We start from the raw sequence: 15,974 nt of genomic DNA, 5'->3' as shown, positions 1-15,974 counted from the left end.
AAGCTCTCGATTCCGTACGCTACTTAGCGTCGTCCGTACGAACTATTCGGCGCTCGAGCGAAATCATCTCCCTGTAGCATTCTAGCGTAGATGATTAGAATGAACATTTCTTGCAGCTCATTCACAGACAATCCATGTTTAATTCCTGCCTGCGTAGACTACCGCATGAGAGACACACAACTCCAGAAAGGTTGTGCTCGCAACAGAAGCCAAAATTTCATTTTTAAAAATTCGTATCACCCCTATTTCACGTTGAAAAATTTATACCTGTGAAGAATATCTTTCAATTGCCAGAAAATCGATATATGAAGTACTTAGCTAACCAAATGCAGACCACCAAAAAGAGGTTAAGAATCTCACCTTAGAAAATAAAATATTAGCATTAAACATCTTGTTGACTACAAGTAAAATTTTACAAGAAAAAGATTAACGTTAGACACGCTGTTTTCGTGGGAAAGAATTATTACCAAATTTAATCTTTCCAATATCACAAGAATAAAATTAAGGTTGGTACCGACACCACAGTTTAAAAATCGAGACACTATAACAAAAGCAGACACGTCAAAACTATTGTGTGAATTGAATCCGTGCATGACTTACATGATTCAGTATTTTTGTCACACGTACGAAATCAGGATTCGCATATCGTACTACTATTATGTAACTATTAGAAATTACTCAATTTTCCATCAATTAACACAACGTTAAACATACCATCAATTACTGTAATTATGTTTAAGTAATTATCATGATTGCCGGCCAGGATTACAGATAATAATCAGATTCCAAACTCTTAATTCAGGCTTATTTATCCACGAACTGGCCGAAACAGTAATCAATACATTATTCTCACCCTCATTGCAAAACCAAGATGTATACGTCCAGAAGCATCAACCAACACAATTAGGTTACGTCATTTGGTGGTATTTGATTTTATTAAAAAAATACTATTAATTTAATTTATTTTTTACTGTAACTCCTAATTGTACTTGAACACGGACAGCTCAAATTTAAGAAAAATACACCAGAACATTCAGAAAAGTGTCTGTTGATGCCACCTGTATGCAGCCACCTTGTCCCCATCTATTTCCTCGGTTCACTCTCACCGTTAAATAAGCTTTCGTATTGCTAGCGGCCTAAAAAAGTGAACCGGAATTAAGGTATTTTGTTTTGCACTGTTTTTGTGCCTCTTTTTACGTTAATAGCGATGACGATGTGATGAAATAGATGAGAGGGGAGACGAGAATTAAAGGGACATTCACGATCACGAAATTCGACACCTCTGAGTACCTTCGGAATCTCATTCACCTTTTAACAACTCAAATAGGGGGGTGGATTAGCGCCTTTGATAATGCCATTATCATTTTTACATTTGCGTTGTACTCCCCTGGATTTTCCGTCCAAACCCCCTCCCGAGTACTTTCTTCTTAAACAGCAAATATTCAATTTTCCATGTATTTTTTTTTGCACAAAATGTGAAAGTCAAACAAAAAAGTATACAATATTGTGTCATATTCGCGTAATTTTGCAATTCTGTAGGCAACGTACAGTTATTCTTATTATTACTTATTATCTCAATAGTGTTACAATTAAGCCATGCAACATTTTATTTAGAACAATATTAATACAAATAATATTGGCTTGATGCCCTACATAGTAAAAAAAACACTAACAAAAAAGTGTGGTGCAAAATAAACACCAATCACAGTGTAACTTGGTGCAACATTGTTTTGGTGCCTTGTTGCATTTTTTAAAGAAAAGAGTGTAACAACAATTAATATTTTTCGGTTTTAGCGAGTTTGTAAAAAAAAAAAAATCAGTGGACCTAGCCATGGGCATCCAGAAGGGAGGGCAAGGCGGGCCGTGGCCCCCCTGGAAAATGTAAGTCAAACAAAAATTATGTATTTCACACATATAATTTCATTTTAGCCACAATAATATGTGTTAATTATTGCATTAACACCATAAATTCAAATTTAAGCAATGTTTTTTTTTAGGGAAAATATGACTTGTTTGCCCCCCTGGAAAAAACATACCTTCCTTGCCCCTCTCTGAAAAAATCCTGCGGACGTCCATGTTAGGTGCGAAAGAAGGCCTATGCTGAACTTCGCTCACTGAATGGATTCCAACCCGAAACCCTCGAAACGGTAGATCACCGCAATTAATACCGTGCCTGCGTCGTTAAAAGACTCCCTTTAAGTTCTGCCCAGTTAGTATGAAGAAGGAATTGATTACGTCATAAGCCAATTCGCAGCTCCGACCGCAAGTCGTTTGTCACGAAAGAAAGTTCGGCGCAGTTCCAAAAAAAGAACATAATGGCCGTCCGCCAAGTGAGCTAGGAGGGGAAAAATTGGAAAACGCAAAGAAAAGATTCGACGAGGGATGAAGAATAAGAGCGGGCAGATAATGAAAATTTGTTGAGCGATGCGTTCAGCAAGACGATATGGACTCCAGTTCGAGGCCCGGCCGGGCACCTTGCCAACCGCGTTTTGCAGATCGATTCCACTGCGACCAGCCACAAACACCAACACCATCTGTAATCCAAGGCGTCAACTAATCGAACGCCGTGCAGAACTTCATTAAAACCCTCTCGCCAGAGTCCTGGGTTTGGCGATAGCATCGGCCTCCACGCAGGAGAGGAAGGAAAGGGGTTAATCTTCGCCACATCCGAGCTATTCTCGAGTTATTCATGAGCGACCAACCTTCCTGCGCAAGCTGATTATATCTCGTTGAGGGAAATCATATTCTGGCTATGCATCTTTTAGCGTTAAAGGCGGGAGGATAAATGAAGATCTTTATATGGCTTATTTATAGTCGCATGATAATGAGATGAAAATGAAACAGGGGTGTAGATGTCACTTCTCGTAAAGGTAATGTTCCCCGTGCACTTTCAGTCATGCCATGAGACGTATATATGGGGATGTGGGGTAAGGCCTCACACATTCTTCGATCTCGACTATGTTGGAGGTGATGTGATCAGCACCACGCTCCGGCAAGATCATCACCCATTACCCGCTTTATGCAGGGACAAGTTCGGAAAACTTCCGATCTTAGATCACTCACCCCGGGAATCGAACCCGGATCTCCCGCGGGACAGTCATACACCCAACCGACCTTTATTTATTTATTTTTTTTACAAAAGGAATACCCCTATGTGGTAATATTACCCGTTATTCGCCTCTTTCTCAGGTGTCACATGTATTAATTTGTACTAACTTTTCCGTTTTTCTCATTCAGGTAAACACAAACATCTATGTCTTAACCGGGAGGATTGTGTAACAATATTTTCACAAAACATTCTTAGTTTTTGCACGTGTTCTAACCGCAGTACATTTCCAACTCCTTGCATTCAACGAATCCTGGTTTCAATTTCCAGTTGTGGACACTCTTCATTGGTTCGGACTGTAAACTGTTTAAGTTCGTTTCCTTATGATACATTTTCTTCAGTTAACGTAAGGAACTTCTACGAGCTTTTAGCAAAGCGTCTCATTTTAAGAAATACGTACATCACATAAAACTCCTAACTCAGCACTTCTTTTAAGTATTTGGGAATCTTTAAACCGAGTTTTTAGAAAATACTGGTGCCACAGAAGCCAAATATATCACACGTGACGTCATTTCTCGTCAACCAATACGCATTCACTACCCTCGAATGATCCACCTGAATATACCCTCCTTGTTCAAAGCCGAACTACGATTGCAAATGACATTCTCCACCAATTCAACTCTAACGTGAAACTGTTCTGGAAATAGTTTTTTTGGGGGGAAAGATCAGTGCTGGAAGTGATCAACAAAAGGAAAAAAATGTCTTGGATAAGAAGGAAATGCCTGTTAAAAAATGCACTGAGAGGAATGGTGAACGGGGTAAAGTTCCAGGGTAGAAGTGGAATAAGCGTAAGGTGAAAGGTCAGAAACACTGGCAGGGATTAAGGGGGCGAGGGGGCAGTTGCCCCCCACTTTTCTCCACTTTTGCCCCCGCACTATGCTAAACCTTTTAATAATAATTCCCTTTATTACATTACAGTACATATTGAATTTGCATTATCATATAATTATAGACAATTATCAAGCATAAGCAACCAATATACACGTATTACAGCTATTCAATACATGTAATAAGGGTGGGGGGAACCCCCGAAGTAAGCCCGGCTCCTCCCGCATACATTCGAGGGTATCGTCTTATTGTCCTGGTTCCTAAAAATATACCAGGACGTCAGTTGCTCCGAATTTGACGGTTCCTCCGACTTTATTTTCTCTATTTATTATTATATGATTGCATTTTAAAATAGGTATAATAGTAAATTGTAATGCTATACAAAGGAATATATACATGACATAATTGATGTATACAATACTTTATGTGATATTATTTCTGTTCTGGAATCCAGAACAGAGGACATGAACCTCGTGAGTGACATTACATTACATGTACACATTTTTTAAAAACCAATTGTGAATAATGTGAATATAACATTTTCCATTATTGTACTGTTTCTGATTTCGACTCTTATGTTTACATGGTAGGACAGTATTAACAATATTAATAATAATATTTTTAACAACATTATCAATAACATCTTCAATAACATTCTCAACATTCTAAACCTTATAAATAAAAAAAAAAGGAAATATACTGTCTTTGCCCCCCAGTTTTGGTACCTTGCCCCCCCCCCCCCCCGGTTTTACAACCCAATCGCCGCCACTGGTCAGAAAGCCTGGAGATTGCAATGAAAAATATTTCCATTGGGTAGAGAATAGTGAATGAATGAATTAGACTTAAACTTTTTTTGATACTGACGTGGCAACACTGACAACGCATATGTTTCCATAAAGAAGAAGGGGAAAAAAGTGTCGGAACTGCTCGCTCACAAACTCACGGTCAATGTTTCATTAGAATGCATCGAGGTCGATGTCTCCTGATTGAAACATTACGGCGAGGGTCTGTGTGAGAATTTTTGTTTATGTACGTGGAGAAATCGTTGGGAAAGCGATGCGAAAGTCGAATGGAAGGACGTTCGAAAACACACACACACGTCAGAAGAGTTCAAAGCCAGGCCGACCTGCTTCGCTTTCGAGCAAACTAGTGATCGGTTCGCTCGAAATATGTTGACACACCCTTCGCACTTATCGACGGGACATTGTTTACAATAGCTCTGAGTTGTTAGCGCGTGCTCATGTCCTTCACATGTTAAACAAGCAGCCATATTATCGTATCCGGTCGCGAAACTAACCTTTTCTCCCACAGAGTGCTGCAGTGCGGTTCGCTTCTGGGAAAACCTATATGCTCCAAGGTTTCCAACTTCGGATAGAAGAGTTTTGAGCCGTAAAAATCGTGCTAAATTATTTTACATTTCCACGTTTCTACATCTCTTTTCTGTAACTTTTTTTGCGCTATATATAATCGCGATATGGAAATCAACTCAACAGAAATACGACAATCATTCAAAAGCCAAAAGCTTTTTACAATCTTGTAAGTCTCTCTTCTTATCCTCTGCTTTGCCGACTCCGTGTGGGAGTGGTTAGAACAGCACGCTACGACGCCAGGGGTTCCGGGTTCGAATCCAGAACTGAGCATGGATGTTCTTTTTGAGTGTCCATTCATAAATTTCATCGTATCATCACTCATTCTCATCTTCACGATTAACCGAAAGTGGCAGAAAAGCGAGGTAAAATATACCAAATGAAATTATCTCATGCTTTGGTAACCTTTATTGCCGTGGTTCATATTTGTCATTTTATTTACTGCTATCGTCGAACGGTCGACTCACGACCTCTCCATCGAAGGTATAAGGTTCGAATCGTAGGCTTGGCATGGGTATTCCTTTGTGACTGTCCTTGTCATTTTCATCCAATCATTGCTCAACATCACCATCTCGATCAACCAAAAGCGTTGTCCATGATGATGTAGTGGTACAAGTCTTAGCTTCGTAATCAAGGGGTTCCGGGTTTGATGCCCGGTGGAGGCACATAGTGGTTGGGATCACATTTCAAACTGTACGGTCAGTCCAAATTGGCCTTTTTGTGCATTAAGTGGAGTTGAAAACAAACAAACAAGCGATCAATCAGAAGTAAATCTCACCCATGCCTGGGCCAGGACTCGAACCCGACAAGATCAATGTCAAAATCGTGAATCGAGTTGACTAAATTCCGATAAGCAGTCCATGTAATTATAAATTAAGAAATTATGTACATCGCTGTGTTGTTCCAAAACTACATAAGAGTCACTTACGCTTGATGCAACATCATCGATAACATGAACTTGAGGTACGATTATTACCCACATTGTTGTATTCACCTGATGCACTGAAAATGCTATACATTTGACTTTCCACTTTCTGGACTGTAAAGATTTCGAAAGCTGAAGTTTCGACTAAAAGTCACGAACTGCTTTGAAAAGACTGGTTTTGTGTCAAATATCAAACCTTGCCCTTTGATATTGAGAATGTTTTATTTATGTTGTACGCATAAACGTCTGTATGTGTACCCATGTGAAAATATTACTTGAAGTTGGTGAAACAAAGTATATTTACACATTGCTACAACATGCTTGTATCTTTTACATTTTATTATGATTTGTAATCCTGTAATTTAACTACTATCTCCTTGTGAATGTATTATAAAATATTTGATCAGAACGAGGAGAATCCTCTTGCACATACCTTTTTAATAATATTGATATTAGTTTGTTTTCATTATGTGCACGGTTTTGTTTAAGAGGAGAGAAGTAATGTATAGTTTTTGTTAATTGGAATTTCGTTGGTTCACCGTGATTTAAATGTTAACATTTGCCACAAATGCAAACTTAAGAAACAATGACCAAATGTGAGGCTATGCGCAAGTCCTATTCTATTACGCTGTGTAAAAACTTAAATTACCAGAATGGCAGAAAATATTTCGATTGTGCTATTTACAAAGTGGAATAGACAAATGGGAGGAAGGGGGTTTGTATTCATGCTAAAACAAAACTGCGTGGAATTGAGAGGGATATGAACGTTGTCACACCACCGCGGTCCGTCACAAACGAAATCCACACGTTCTAAAATTACTCGCAGCAGAGCCCAACCACTTTCCAACAGCCTGACCGTATTCACGTCACGAACCCGTTCCCAGAACTCGCAAGACAAGACTCCCGTGTGGGATTACACACTGTCACTGCCGGGCAATGAGACACCTGTGCCGGCTGCGCAAAGAACAATCACTTTGATACGGTATCATTGTTTCGGGGAAACTGCTAGGGCCAGTTTCGGTGCCACCTGTTCTTCGCTGTTTTCTATTCAATTTCTGGCGAAGCGAATCAGGAACAGGTAAGCTCTGTATCTATACATACAGAACAGAGCAATGGGGAGGTTGCCCTCCCCCCACTTTTTGCTGGGATTCGAACCCGTGACCCCTGGCGTCGTAGCGCGCTGTGCTAACCACTCCGCCACCGAGGTCGACTTAAAGCATGTTCTTAGAAATAAAATGAGGTATCAAGGAAACAGGTGCGACGCCTAGTTTAAGCTGTCCATCAGATTCATCCACCCTATCAAAATGCAATAGCCATATTTTGTAATAAACATAAGATTAAAGTATATAAATTATTATGAATATGGTGAGAAACCTTAGAAGATTCGAATCTAGGATCTCTGGTATCGCCTCCCCGATGGCGTAGTGGTAACGTCGTCGCCTTGTAACCAAGGGGTGCCGGGTTCGTTTCTCCGTGGAGGCAGATTGCACAGTGGGTCGGATCCCACTTTAAAATATAGGTCCAGACCCGATTAGCCTATCTGTGCATAAAGTGGACTTAAAATAACAAATCAATTGAAACAAGCATTTTCTACCAACTTTTGGAATTTAACACTTCCGTAATGAAACATTGTAATTTGAACACAAATGTTTGTATTGGAAAATATTACGCACCTGCAAGTAAGCGTTGCAATAAATTACGAAGGGAATTTTTTTAAAAGCAAAAACGAAACATTCTTCCTATTACAAAGAACTTCGTGGATTTTTGATTTTCCTGAGTTTGTTGTTCCAAATGGCAATATACTCCTCTCCTCTGCAGTCAAGGTTACTGTGACGTCATTCGGTTACGTAAGTCCAGGCGTGTCAAGCTCCTTCTGCATTGCCTAAAGCGCAAGGATGAATGCTCTCGCCACTTTCCACAATTGGCCTGAGTTGCCGACAAGTCCCACGCAGTGCACGTTCGCAGGGGGAAAACATGATGTGCTTTTCTCGTATGTTGGAAAAATCTTGCACTGCTTTCATATGCGATCTTCATGAAAGATGAAGGTTTCATAAGAATAACTTCTACATATGGTAACGTAACGTAGCCAAAGCGTTATTTATCAAGCGAATTAAATCAGTGAATGTACATATAACACGATACTTATAATAGTAATCAACGTTACTATAATCGCATTAACTTGTTAAATTAAGAACTAGCATTTTACTGGCAGTGAGTTTCTTGGGGTGTACCATAGCCTATACGGTTAAAGTATAAAGTGGCCAGTAACTTTCGTTTGAACAGTTTACATTCATTCATACTTGATGCGAAATATACGAATAATACAAGTCACATTGCTTCGGTAAAACACAAACGCAACCTGGGATAAAGAAATAAGAAACTACTTACAATTTTTCGATTTCAGGCTTCAGCCATCTTATTTCAGTAGTGGTCATGATAAATTTTTACCTCATTCTTTATTGATATTTTTTCTTTCCAGAATCGAATACAAGTTGACATAATTTCTACAAAGTTTTATATTAACAAATTTGAATAGTTTTTTACAATATTGTCTGATAATAACTTATTATTGAATAATTTGAAATAAAATAGGTTTTAAAAAAATCGCTACTATGTCGGGATATGGTTTGCTATGGTGAACAATAGATGGCTCTGGACTTATGAGTATTTTTCTAACATTTTTCTTTATTGTTTCTGAATGTTTTACTGTGGTGGAAATGAGTTAATATCTTGATCTTTTTTACAGAATTTAGAATTTTATTTGAAATTGAGAAGATAAACCACATGTAGGAAGATAACAAAGTTTAATTTCTAATTGCCATGAAGAAAAATGTATGTAATTTCCTTTTATACAAGTAATAAGAAAGCTAAATTTTTCTTGCCAAATGGCTTTCATATCAATATCATGATGATATTGATATAATACACATCAGTGTTCGGAAACTTTCTTTTATTAAGTTACAGTTACTCATTCTAAAAAGTAACTCAGTTGCGGTTATTGGTACTTGAAGAGTAACTGTAAGCAATGGCGTACCCAGGATTTTCGAAAAGTAGTCAGTCCTAATTTTGTCATCTTTTCCCGCCTTTCACGTTCTTTTTTATTTTATTTTTTGAAGGTTATAATCCCCACCAACCCCCCTTGGAAACGCCAATGACTGTAAGTTACTTTTATAGGGCTCAGAATTTTCTTGCAGGCAATTTAGACACAATCTATGATCACTAATTGTGATGAAATAGATATATGAAGGATTGCATGTGTTTTTCTCATGTTTCTAGTACACAAGTCTTCAAGTGTAGTTAGAAATGACGAATTGCACTAAATCATGAATGTGCTAAATATAGCATGGAACGAAGCCTAGCTTGATTTAGCTCTTCCCTCACATTACAACCTAGCAAGTTAACGATAAAGTAACGTCTACGTTACAAGTAGTGTAAGATTTATGGCCAAAGAACTAAACCGATGTAGTCCAACATTGCTGGCGTGTCTCAAAATTTCCTGGAATGAGAAACGCTGGGAATTTTCATATGTTCAGGAGTTCTTGAGGAAAACATCCTATAACATTTCGTTCTGTTGTAATTTTTTCTCTAAGATGAAATGCATTGGACTACAGCAGATCAGTTTACACATATTTTTTGTGGCTGCTAAAAAAAATAATATATTCAACCAATTGCTCATGGCTGGTTCCAAGAAAGGAAAATAAGGGCACTTCCGTCAGCTGACACTCAAGTGCAAGATGCAGCTGACCAAAATTAATATTTATAAGTTTATGCAATTAAACACCTGCACAACGTATGTTCGCAAAATATATTTCTTATTCCAGTTTCAACTCATTTCGTCTTACGTTCTTTTATAGCATGCAGTTTGTGTTATTTTTTTTTGTCGCAACGTTCGTTTCAATATAGCAGATGTTCCAATGGCTCGAGGTCTTGTCCATACGGGAGATATCATGGCCAGGTTGCAAGCTGGATGCATTTGTGTAACTTATTTTTGTCTTTATCTTCCGGCTCATAAACGGTGACCTTCTGTCAATTTGGAACGTCTCTCTTGCATGCAGTCCCACGAGAAATGCATGCTGGCAGGGTAACGAGGCTCTGGCGTCTGAACCCATAACTCTGTAGCGTTGTCCACAAGTTGCAGCGAGTGTCAGTTCACAGCCCAAACTTCTGGCATAGGCATGGAGTTGTTGTCTCCGTGTAATGAAGTATCTCTGCAACAGTGGATCTCACCCTTCGTGATCCCGTGAACCGGCAAATTCGTTTTTTAAAAGTCGATGCTCCGAACCCAACAATTTTTTTTACTAGTAAATAAATAGCTTTCTGATTTTTTAAACTTTATACGTTAATTGATATATATCCTTGAAATTTAATATTAATGAATAAATTATGGCATAATCATAGATAGCATTACCTTGATTATGTCTAGGCTTGTTTAAATTAAATAACGACGACTGGATATAATGGAATATTTTAGCTTTCTCTGCCCAATATCATCAAATTTATTTGATAAGTGCTGATGTTCATTGGTATGTTTAATTTTGGCCACCGAAAATATCCAATTAATCTGAATATTTCCACTTCAATATATTTGTTAATGAAAATTGCTGCACCAACTAAATTGACCGTGGTGCTCGTAAGTCAAACGACAAAACTTTGATTGTTTGACCGCTCATAGCCACTGGCTCCAATTCGAGAAAGACCCACCAGTCAAAATTCAAATTTGGAGGCTGCACGGGTGACACAGTCCCCTCTCAGCAGCTTCGATTTCTCACCATCACTGGCCAGAAAGAATCTTATCGTATCGCTGGTGAACCTCGAACGAATGGCCATTGGTTGCTACGATAGAATCCTGGCAGGTCGTGCACCACAAAACAAGGACGTATTTAGCGAGGGGGTCCAGTGGGGTCAGTACCCCAGCGAGAAAGACTTACTAAGTACTAAAATTAATAATGAAATAATAAAAATAACTTAAATTAAATATTGAAAATACACTTGTTGTCATGGACGTCGCCAGAAATTTTCCTAGGGGGGTCGAATCGAAGATGTCGAGGACACACTCCCCTCAAAAATATTGTGATACAGACCAGTGGCATATGCAGAAGTTCGTCAAAGAGGGGTTAATGTTTTAAATTATTGCATTATCGGTATTATTTTAAATTGTTATTATTATTATTACTAGTAGTAGTAGTAGTAGCACTAGCAGTTTTAGTTTAGTTTATTTTAGCATCCAATAAGTTTATTATATGAATAATATAGTACTTGTTACAACCAAGATTACATAATAGTTACTTCGAACATTAGTAGCAGCAGCAGCAGCAAACGCAGTAGCATAAGAAGCTTCAAAACATGTCAAAGTTACAAATTAACAGAGTTTCAGTGTTGCAAATTATGAAAGTTTTGTACCAAATTCGTAATGTCAAGACCATTTTTAAACAATGGTGGAAAATGAGGTGAAATAAAGTGCTTCGTTTATAAATTGCCATACATTGAAAAAAGGTAGATGAAAATTTCCAGGGGAGGGGTCGACCGACCGGTTTGACCCCCCCTGGCGATGCCCATGTCGATGGTTATTTATTTCTGTCCAATTAATTGGAAGGTAAGGATTGTATTAGGCCCCTACGACTTTGAATGACAGTACCAAAGAAGATTTATGCAAGACCTATTATTACTTGTGATAATATGTATAAAATATGACCAGGAACTTTACTTTTCGTTAACTGGATCTAACATTCTTTTTTTCATATTCAATAAATATTTAATTCTTTATCTATTTGACGTTAATTTCCTTACCAGGGCAGTTTTCTTTGTTTTGTTTTTTTTTACAAATGTTGCAGACCTTAGCTATACGTAAGCTAGATAATGAATACGTGCTGTTATATCACTATCCTTATACCGTCTTTTTACCTATTCATGAAGTAAAAATATAATATTAATTAATTTAATATTATTATTTTGAGACACTTAGTCCTGATCCCTCCCTTCTGGATACGTGCCTGCTACATAACTATCTTTTTGAAAGAGAATAAATGCTTTATTTAAAAAAAAACATACTTTTTAATTATTTTCATGCGATGTTTACTTATTTGCTGCTGCTGTAATCCGACGAATAAATAATAAAATTGAATTTTTATTCTTTTTTCATTGCAGGACGACTTCGACACCCTGAGGCCCCTGTGTTACCCGAACACTGACGTCTTCCTGGTGTGCTTCAGCGTGGTGTCGCCCACTTCCTTCCACAACGTCACCGACAAATGGCTGCCAGAGCTGCGACGCCACTGCCCCGACGCCCCGATCATCCTCGTAGGAACCCAGAGCGACTTGCGAAGCGACGTCAAGGTCCTCATCGAGCTAGCGCGGTACAGAGAGACGCCGGTTGGAGAGGAACAGGCCAGGAAGCTTTCCAACAGGATCGGAGCGGAGATGTACATCGAAAGTTCGGCCCTCACGCAGAAGAACCTGAAGGAAGTGTTCGACCAGGCGATCCTCTGCGCCCTGAGTCGGAACTCGGACCTTCAGAAGGTGACAACCGGGATTCGCTGGAGAAGCAAGCCAAAGGACAGAAAAGCAGGCTACTCCGAGAAAAAACAATCGCTATGGAAGAAACTCTGCTGCTTCTCGTGATAGAAACGTATCGCTCAGAACATAAACGGACGTGTGATATCTCTGCGATCGACACAGAAACTGTACTGAGTATATGTCAAAAAAGTGTGTCCCCGGCACGTGTGGATCCAGTTTAGTAGTCGATAAAGGACTATTTTAATAGTGAGTTATACTCGTAACGATACAGAACGTATTCCTTTATAGAGGAGACTCGCCGAATGCTCGAGTTGTGATTAAATTTCTTGCCCTATTTGTCTTTCTTTTTACAAAAAACTGACATCGATATGTCGACAAGCAATCATTCCATTGTAAGTACTTAAAGCTACCGATCTTATACAATTATGTCACAAACCAAGATTTTGTCGTGCATAGTGATTTGTGTACTTCCCCAGGTTGTGACGCCAGAAGACTGGATATCAAGAATATTTTATCTATAAAGATAGATTAGTGATAGTTTGATATTGTGGCATAATGTACTCTCCCCGTAGGTGGGCATAATAGACAATCTTCAGTAATCGTAAGTACTTTTTATCAACACCATCGTCCCTAATAGTTGAAACTTGGCGAATCTTTATTGTGTGTATATGTGAATTATAATATCTCCCGTTAATACGCAATTTTTGTAAAACAATCTGAAGACAGTGTACCAGATAATTCGATTTCTTGTATATAGATCTATGTTAAGTATATTAAGTGTTCCTGTAGTAGTAAACGCGTACATGATGAAGAAAAGTTATATGTATGTATAAATGGCATAGAGATTGCTGTGACAATTATTTTCTGTGATGGTTTTATGAAACAGATTATTTGTTGGCGTCTTCCAAGATAGACAGACTATTACTTAAAATACGAGGTTGTGAAGAAATTTTATGAACTGAGATTACAAATTAGTTATTTACTTTTGATTTTAGTTGGTACAATCATAACAAATACTTCTGTCGGGAACTTTGTAAAACTCATTAGTTTTAAAAATATAATGATAATGATAGAAGGAAAGCCATAATTATCTAAACTCTTTCATTTCCTTACAAAGAGGGCATTTATCAAAATCGTATAGAATGCACTCTTTCAAAATCTTAACGTCTTGTGTACTGGTGCATTGTTGCCTGCGTTTTATAAATTGCATAATTCTTTTTTAAAAAATATAACACTGTAGCTTTTTCAGATGAATAATTTGTGTTACCTTCGCGTGTTAATTCAGAGAAATTATATGACAAACTGTCAACAGTAGGTCTTAATGGCGAATTTAATGGATTCAGTCAATGTAAGAGTCCACGACATTATGTTTAAATGTATTCTCAAAACATGAACAAATGTTACGTGACAAAGTACACACTTCCAAACTTTTACATTCATTTTGGAGTCTCTCCTGGCACAATTCAGGTTAGAGCTTTTATATGTCATGTTCGCACTTCATCCCCCTTTTCAACCAAACACACAACGGTTTTCAAGTGAGTTTTAAAAAATAAAATTTGAAATTCTACACCGAGGTATTTAATTACCCCTGTACTTAATTATTGCAAGGGGGAATAAATTACAACCTTAGTGACAATGAAGTTCGACCAGTCACAAATATAGGAGTGCGTTGTGAAAGAAGGAGAACACATGCATATGCTGAACATATTTTATTCAGCAGGCTACATGGAACAAAGGAAAACATAAATGTCCGCTGCAACGCAGCAATGTATGGTGTCCACACAAAATAAAACATTTTCGTCCATCTACACGTGACATTGAAGTTCGACCACTGTTAGAGGGGATCCTGTTTACCATGGTGTGACGCCGCCCCGTCGGCGAATAACTGTGGCAATGCGTCGGGGCATGCTGCGGGCGAGTCGTTCAAGGTATTCCACATCGATGCGGTGCCATTCCTCCTGCAGGCAGGCGGTAACAGCAGCCACTGTCGTGGGTCCTTTCTGTTGCACACGTCGCTTAAGAACACGCCACACATTCTCAATGGGCGAGAGGTCGGGACTCGATGGTGGCCATGGCAGAGTTCGCACGTGATGGCGAGTCAACCATTCTCTTGTCAGCCGCGCTGTATGAGGCCTGGCATTGTCGTGTTGAAAGATGAGACGCCGCCTGTGGAACAGGTGCCTTCGCACTGTGGGAAGCTGCCGCTACAGTATGCGTGTATAGGCGTGTGCATTCACAATGCCCTCACAGACGTGTAGTGGGCCAACCCCAGATGCCGTCATGCATCCCCATACCATCACTGACGCAGGTTTCTGTACCCGACGTGCATAACATTTTGCTTCATTCTGTTCCTCCTTCCGACAAATGACTGTTTTCCGTATTTTCCCGTACACAACATTGAAAATGGATTCGTCCGTCCACAAAACCCTGTTCCACTGCCGAAATGTCCATCCTCGGTACATTCGTGCCCACCGTAGTCGATTGCCTTTGTTCAACATGGAAAGGAAGGGTTTACGTTTCGCCTTGTACACTCGGTAACCGCATCGCTGTAGGTAATGGCGAATGGTTCTGGTTGACGCTTCAACGTGAAAGCGTTCTCGAGTCCACAGTCGTAATTCGGCCACAGAAACATGATTGTTGGTCTGGATATAGCGCCTAAATATCCGTAGGTCACGCACGCTCAGCAGGCGTTTTCGACCGGGGGCCTTACCTGGCTCTGTAGTACACGTATTTTGGTGGTGTTTGATGATGCAGTGGACGGTTGACTTGGGTAAGTTCAGTTGGCGCCCTATTTCCCGTTCACTGAGTCCATCCCGTTGCAACTCCACCACTCTTCTCCTCACGGTGTTGTCAATAGGTTTGCCCCTGGCCATGGTGATGATCCACTGCGGTTCCTCGGTGCACAGCACGCTCTTATATACGGCGGACTCCCTTATCGTGTCCGTGACGTCATGCTTCCGTCGAATGCGCCACTATCTGGAATTTCCGTATGGGTCTGGTGCCTGGTCGAAGTTCAATGTCACGCGTATAGTTCCCCGTTTTCGTTCTTTACGTGACCTTGGGTGCAACATGCTGGGATCACGATTCTTGCCTGCTCACACGCCTCCTCTTACACACATGCGTCACTTCTGCGGGTCACCCATTCCACCTCCTATGCCTCTGTGCATTTAATCACGTATTCCTTTCTGGTCGAACTTCATTGTCACCAAGGTTGTACATATAATATAAAATAAAT

General features: G+C 39.4%; 1 protein-coding gene across 1 annotated transcript in view; it reads left to right on the top strand.

Moving 5' to 3' along the window:
• The window catches only part of LOC145986762 (cell division control protein 42 homolog), a 126,182-nt gene extending 111,734 nt beyond the window's left edge, over window positions 1–14,448 (top strand). Inside the window, exon 3 of the mRNA XM_083121145.1 lies at window positions 12,371–14,448. Within this exon, the coding sequence (XP_082977271.1) occupies window positions 12,371–12,844 (474 nt within the window). The 3' untranslated portion in view covers window positions 12,845–14,448. The remainder of the gene's footprint in view (window positions 1–12,370) is intronic.
• The last annotated feature ends 1,526 nt before the right edge of the window (window positions 14,449–15,974 follow it).

The sequence above is a fragment of the Lepisma saccharinum genome, chromosome 4 (genome assembly GCF_977018435.1).
Source record: "Lepisma saccharinum chromosome 4, izLepSacc3.1, whole genome shotgun sequence".
Lineage (NCBI taxonomy): Eukaryota > Metazoa > Arthropoda > Insecta > Zygentoma > Lepismatidae > Lepisma > Lepisma saccharinum.
This window is presented reverse-complemented; position numbering and strand designations above follow the sequence as displayed.